General features: G+C 41.2%; 1 protein-coding gene across 1 annotated transcript; it reads right to left on the bottom strand.

Moving 5' to 3' along the window:
- Positions 1-2,289: 2,289 nt before the first annotated feature.
- On the bottom strand, positions 2,290-2,691 carry LOC115236211. The gene has a single exon (XM_029808513.1). It carries the CDS (start codon positions 2,689-2,691, stop codon positions 2,290-2,292), a length of 402 nt encoding a protein of 133 aa, XP_029664373.1.
- Between the last annotated feature and the right edge of the window lie 5,164 nt (positions 2,692-7,855).

Below are 7,855 nucleotides of genomic sequence, written 5' to 3'. Positions count from 1 at the left end.
GCACATTTTATTATAAAGGAAATAGCTACAGCGTTCGAAGGGGAAATTGAAATACTTCCGATAACAATAGAAAAATATATATCATTTACGAAAAATGTTAAACTTGCAGAAGAGAAATCGAAAAATAATATTAAATTGCGTTTTGTCGATTCGTATAAATTTCTTACAGCTAGTCTCGATAAATTGGCATCATTCGTGAATAAAGACAAACTCAAAATTTTAAAATCTGAATTTCAAAATTTACTGAATGACAATTTCAATTTATTAACACGGAAGGGCGTCTTTCCGTACGAATATATTGACTGCGTCAACAAGTTGCAAGATACGTGTTTACCACCGCGCGATTAATTTTACAGTTGCTTGACCGGTGACACGATATCCGAGAGCGATTACGCGCACGCCCAGAAAGTCTGGAAGCGGTTCTCCATTCGAACGCTGGGCGAAGATAGCGACTTGTATCTCAAAATTGATGTCTTGTTATTAGCAGATATTTTTGAGAATTTCCGCGAGAGTTGTATTAAAAGTTATGGACTCGACCCCGCGTATTACTCTTCCCGGATACACGTGGGACGCCATGTTGAAGCATACGAATATTACATTCGAATTGTTTACGGATATCGACATGGTTATGTTTATCAAACGCGGAATACGTGGTGGTTTGAGTCAATGTTCCAACAGATACGCACATGCTAATAACAAGTATATGCAATCGTACGATCCATCGAAACCTTCAACATATCTCACATACTTTGATGTAAATAATTTGTACGGATGGGCAATGTGTCAACCCTTGCCCTATGTAGATTTTCGATAGGTTGACGACGTATCCGATTTTGATACATCATCGATCGCGCGCGATTCACCTATAGGCTACATCCTTGAAGTCGATATCGAGTATCCGCAACGTGTTCACGCTGACGCAGGGTGAAGCGAGGGGGGGATTTAAGGCGGCAGGAGGCAAGAACCAAGCATCGATCTCTTCCGTGGCAGCGGCACTGTCGTGTCTGTGTAGGGCGTTTACACATTTCCTCAGCCCGACAAATAATTGTTAGAAAACAACATTTGCGGGTCTGAAAAAATACGCGAGGTACAAGTGGCTGAATCGGGAATCGAACTCGAGTCTTTCGCTTTCCGGGCAACTGCTCTTACCATTGAGCTATTCAGACCTCACACCTTACGCCACTTTAACACAGTACATACGACTCCAGAGCGATGTTGGAATCTCGCTCCATGGATGCAGTGCCGAATGCCACGGAGAGACGACATCCCCAGCATGTCTCCAGAGCGATCCAATCATATTAAACGATTGAAAATTGGCGCCCGTAGCTGCTCAGCGATGAGTCTTGACTCGTCACCAGTATGAATGGTAGCCTCCTCGAGTAGTCCATCCTAAAACACTACGCCTATGCAGCCCCCTTAATAATTGTTAGAAAACAACATTTGCGGGTCTGAAAAAATATGCGATGTACGAGTGACTGAATCGGGAATCAAACCCGAGTCTTTCGCTTTCCGGGCAACTGCTCTTACCACTGAGCTATTCAGACCTCACACCTCACGCCACTTTAACACAGCACATACGACTCCAGAGCGATGTTGGAATCTCGCTCACACATGCGCACACTGACCTACCGTTTCGCCCGACACGCGACAAACCACCTAGTAAGCAGCAGGATAAGCTGCTCGCAATCTTATATGATAAGAAGCGTTACGTAATACATTGCCACAACCTGCAACAATGCACGCGACACGGACTTCGCGTTACAAAAATGCATTGAATATATATGAGAATATAAAGCGCAACGTCGACAGATTCGATACCAGCGATTACGCAGTGGACAATGTGTACGGTATACCGCTTGCGAATAAGAAAATACCGGGTTTAATGAAGGATTAAAATAATGGCACGATCATGACCGAATTCGTCGGGCTTAGGGCAAAAATGTACGCGTTGCGAGTAGATGGTAAGAAGGATACGAAAAAGGTAAAAGGTGTCAAGAGTAACGTCGTTGTGAGAACGATAACATTCGACGATTACACGCGGTGTTTGAACGAAGAGATTGAAATGATGCGTCAGCAGTCTTGTATAAGATCTAAATTACACGAAGTATATACTATTCGCGAGACAAAAATAGCTCTAAGTCCGTACGATGATAAGCGGTATATTGTACCCGAAACTACCGACACGCTACCGTGGGGACATTACAAAATACCGTTGTAAATAAAAATCTTGTATATTTATTATAAATAAAAATTTTTGTAATTTAATATTATGTATTATTGTTAACATATTTATAATATATTATTTATATCTATCCAAGAGTTGCATGTAGCATCAAATCCCAGCCATTTCACATAAACCTTGTCACCCTTTTTGCGTATCACCTTTTCCACGAGATGTACGTCGGGATTAGCAACGTGATGTAACTCGTATTCGTAAAATCTGCCGGCGACGGAATTTCCGCGCGAATCTTCGAGTACATAGATCACGGGATTAGTTTTCTGTACTTTAACGATTTTAAACACTTCGGTCGTCCAATTTGGCGTGTAATCTTTGTCAAAGATGGTCTTAAATTTACTCACGCGTACCGGATCGTCTACTTTGAATCTTGCTGGTGCAGCAATATTTACGTTGCTGTATACCGTATTTAAAAGTTTATCGACGATCGCGGAGGTAACATCGATAGGTCTCATACCGATAGTGCGATGTTTTCGCACATTGTACTCTCCAACGAGCCGGGACAACTCGTCGATCCACTTGTAATTTCCATTAAGCGTAAATATTTTCCACATATTGTTCTTTAACGTTCGGTTGAATCGTTCCGACGACCGAGGCTTTCATGACAGAGTACGTCGAATAATGATTAATGATGTGTTTCTTCACGAGTTTCTGTACATTTGCGTTATAAAATTCTTTTCCTCTGTCGGTTTGAAAATTTTTCGGGCATCTTCCATCGTCTCGAATTATTTTTGCGATTGTTTCCGACATCACGTTTCCACTCTTATTCTTGAGCGATACAGCCCACCCATACTCGCTCAGCACATCGATAACTGTGAGTATGTAGTTGTAGCCTTTGTTGAATCGTGCATATGGACGCATCTCGACCACATCCGCTTGCCATAGATCGTCGTATCCGCGTACTATGACACGTCTACGTGGGAAATTTTTTCTCGTTGGAGCATGCAATTCTTCCACGAGCAGTTGTTTTTCAGAGGTTTTTCGTAGCATATTTGATCGAGGCATAATTCGTAATAATGAGATATATCCTCCACGTATATTCTTTATATATCTTTCTTCTCCTGCCCTGAATCAGATGTAGTCTGCGCGTGAGTTGCATACCGAAGCATTTTCTGCATCTCATCCATCATTATTTGTACCGTCTGCATATTCGTCTCGAGCGTGATTATTTTTTTCTCAAATTCTTCCTGTTGATCTTCCAAAAGCTTGACACTTATTTCCACGTACTGTTTGTTTGCGGCAGTAGTATCATCTTCCGGTTGCGTTACGCGTCGTATCTTGCGCGACCTTGCGTCAAAGCTGTAGGCTGTCTGACACAGAGCGTTATCGCGCACGTAATTACTTAGTAATCCATTCCATTGATAGTAAGAGTTGTTCGGTGTTCCCAACGATAATCCAAATTTATTAAGCGACATTTCGATACAAATAATAATCACAGGCTGACTCATTTCGTCGACGCATAAATTAATTTATAATAAGGCCAGCTTCGCAAAGTTCCTCGATAATTGATAATATTTCATTGTCGTGGGCATTGTTGCCGGCTTGACGCGAAGCTTCCAGCAATCACAAGCGATCTACAAACTCGTTGGGATCATTCCAATGTACGTAATCAATCTTATTATCGTTTAACGTCATAGCGCGCGGTATGTTTATATCTCTTCCAGCTTTTTTTCCAGGCGCTATTATATTTTTATTAGAGATTAATGGCGCTATTATATTTTTATACTTGTATCCAATCCCAGCAAACACAAAGTAACAGTAACATATCATTAATGTTATAATTTCCCACTCAACAATGTAACTGTTACGTACAAGGCATGTTATATTGCAGTTACATTGTTGAGTGGGAAATTATAACATTGATGTTATGTTACTGTTACTTTGTGTTTGCTGTGTTGTTACTTAATATTGGATTACGCATATCATTGCCATGTCTATGCGCATTTGTCGCCAGTAATATATTTTTGTGTTCAACTTTAACATCGTCATTATATGCGTCACCGTCGGGCGATCTCTTGAAAATCAACTCGTAGAGACCTGGTGTTCTCACGTATCTTCCCAGGTGTGTGCGCAATGTATTTTGATCCTCGGACGTTTGTAATTGATGTTGAACCGACGTCACAAGCGTTTCAGGCGTGGTTTCGAAAATTTCTTCCACAGATGGGGACGGTCTTTTGTACAATATTTGACTTGATTGTACATCTTTTGTCGGAGTAGAAGTAACTACATTCGATAATTGTTTAATTCGCTTACGTTTTGATTGATTTGGAATAGAAGTTATTAGCGAATCGTTTAATGATATATTTGATCTTGTTCGCCTTGTTCCATACTTTGACTCTTTTTTCAGATGTTTGTCTTCGAGCATACTCGATGGTTCAATTCTTGCATTATTAGATTCCACATTGATTGTATTTTCGACAAGTTGTTTTAGAGGTTCGATAATTGGTTTAAAGTGCCTCTCCAATGCGACGTCTTCCTCTAATTGACCAGTTTTTAAAGAACGATATTTTTTGCGGATTAATTCGCTCGTTTTTGCAATCTCTCTCGCAATCTTTTAACGATCGTCACTGTCAATCATCGTCGTTATGTTGCGCTCGGACAAAAATTTTTAGACGTTGCTCGATCAATGTATCAATAGCGACTAATCATTTTACGGTATTGCAAAATCGTTAAATCCTTTTCGATATCGTACATTAGTCTGTAAACTGTCTTTATCAATCACTACAAATCCATACTTGTGTTGCCAACATTTCTGACAGAAAGCGCGAAAATCGTTGTAGGACATGTCAGTATTTACATAATCGTTGTATACATGTTTCAAGTTTGTACCATCTTGTTTAAATAAAATCAGTAAATTTGCATTGTCTCGTATAAGATGCTTGGATATCTTGGCATACGTTTGACAAAGATAGAAACAGTCGACGCTCGAGTGTCGACCAATTGTAAAGTACTCTCTTATCGTATACTTGCTTATCGCACGCCACGTCAAAGATAGAACTGGAATTCGGAAGCCTATCATACGGTATCGAACGTGAATTCTTGGAATAATAAATTTTACTTTGATAACGACGACAAGGAAATTACGATTTCCGAGAGATCGTACGAATTACACGCTATAAACGAATATCTCCGACGTGCAATTTTACGACATCGACGCGTAGTTGTTTCCAACGATATTGTTGATGACGAAGATAATATTAAAGAACACGATGAATATCCAATAATGTTTCGCGCTAATCATAATACGCTAAAGAATGAAATCAAATGAGTCTATAGAATAAATTTTAGTAAACCAGACAACGTTGGATCGTTGTTGGGATTCTCATCGAATCGTATATTATAGCCTCGGAAATGGCACGAATCGGATATACCGATAAATATTATTAGCGTAAATATTATTCGTATAGAATGCTGCGTAACCACTGGCGCGCACAGCAATGACAAGCGCGTACACACGATACATGAATTTTCACCAAACGTGCCGCCAGGATATAAGATATCGGACACGCCAGCACAGATCATTTATCTACCGATCGTCGCACGGAGCATTACTGATTTAACGATACGCATTGTTGATCAAGAAGGACATTTGCTCGATTTTCGAATAGAGGAAATTACCATAAGATTGCATATACGGCGACGGCAAAAATAAAGCGTGTAACAAATGAAATGCTTGTGTTGAACGGAAGCACGGAGGACGCGAAAAACAATATCTTTACGAGGGACAATATTTTTGCGAGAAGACGAGTGACTGCGGTATCGGTGACAATAATCAGATATCTGGTTACGCTAAAAAGAAGCTCAGCGCGTTAAATCGCGAGTTTTTAAAATCATTGGGATTCGTCGTACGAAATACTTGAACGATATGATTGACATCTTGAATATCGGAGGCGAGCCGATCTTTGACGATCGTATCGTCAAGATTGAGACTCATACGTACAATACGAAATACTTGAACAATATGATTGACATCTTGAATATCGGAGGCGAGCCGATCTTTGACGATCGTATCATCAAGATTGAGACTCATACGTACAACCCCTACGCCAACACAATGCTTGGATATAGCGATGAGATACGGATACCGATACGACATCAAGATTTATACACGTTACTGTATACGTTACCATGTGAAAGTTTTCTATACTTCGAGGGAAAGTTGAGAGTGCGTAATGTAGGGGCAAGAGTGGTATTGGGAAACAATTGTGTCGTGTTTATGTTTGATGAACTTCGCTATGAACTCGACGGTGTGGAGATTGACCGCAACAGAAACAGGAATAACTTCCACGATTAAAAACTATGTCTCTCTAACAACCGAGAAAGGTAAAATCTTGGAGAATGCCGCGTGGAATATGTCGCATAATGCTGTTGAAGCTTACATCAATTTTTGCGTGCCGTTAAACATACTATTGGTTTTTTACAATGATTATAAGCGAGTTGTGATTAACGCTTGTTTAAGAATTAATTCTGATACGTTCGCGCAATGATAATAATTGCATATTTGGAAATGCTTCGACTGAAGCTGATATCGAATTATTCAAGATACAATGGCGTATGCTACATGTAGTAATAGTGTATCTAGGCCGGTTCTAAGCCATGGTCCTCTGAAGGAGGGTGAGGGGCGAGGGGAAACTCGCGCGGGGGGTATGACGTCACTCGGGGGGACCGCGGCGAAACCGGTAGGCGAGGAGTCCGCGGCGAGGGGGGAGGGGAAACTGTGTCCTAACCGGTAGGCGAGGGGTCCGCGGAGAGGGGTGAGGGGGAACCGCGTCCTAACCGGTCGGCGAGGGGTCTGCGGAGAGGGGGAGGGAGATCGCGGCGAAATTGGTAGGCGAGAGGTCCGCGGTGAGGGGGGAGGGGGATCACATCCTAACCGATAGGCAAGGGACCTGCTAACCTAACCTAACCGGCAGGCGAGACGTCCGCGAGTAGGTGTGAGAGAGATAGCGCTAATGATATTCTATGGGCGTGCGAGAAGGATAGCGCGAAGCGTCCATATGAGCGTAGGAGAAGGATAGCGCGAGGCGTCCATATGAGCGTAAGACAAGGATAGCGTTTGCATGCACGTTGGAGAGAGATGGTGTGAAACATGCACTTGGGAGAGGGATAGCGCGAAGCATGCACGTGGATGATACGGCGTCCGTAAGGCGGTGCGAGAAGGATGGCGCGAGGCATGCACGCGTGTAGGAGAAGGATAGCGTCCGCATTGGCGTGGGAAAAGGATGACGTTCGCCGGAGAAAGAGAGAGATAATGCGAGGCATGCACGAGTGAGAAAAGGAACGAAGAAGGTGCAGAAATAATTGACATTTTTTAATATAATAATAATAATATTTATTCAAAATTTATGTTTTCGTTTAAATGTGTGTGTGTGTGTGTGTGTAAAAAATAATGAAAATAATAATAATATTATATAATAAAAATATTTGCTGCAGGCTCCTTCTGTCGTAACCCGACCGATTTCTTAATATTAAAAGATAAAACAAGTAAAATAGAACAGAAAAGATTGAGAAAGAGCTGACTAAAGTAAAGCATTAGAATCAGGGAAAGAGCTCAAGGAAAAGTAATTAAGAAAGAATAAAAGTAATAAAAGATTATTAATAAAATAAAGTAAAGATACG

Source organism: Formica exsecta, unplaced genomic scaffold (genome assembly GCF_003651465.1).
Source record: "Formica exsecta isolate Colony F162 unplaced genomic scaffold, ASM365146v1 scaffold110, whole genome shotgun sequence".
Lineage (NCBI taxonomy): Eukaryota > Metazoa > Arthropoda > Insecta > Hymenoptera > Formicidae > Formica > Formica exsecta.
The sequence above is the reverse complement of the archived record's forward strand: the minus strand, read 5'-3'. Positions and strand labels throughout refer to the sequence as shown.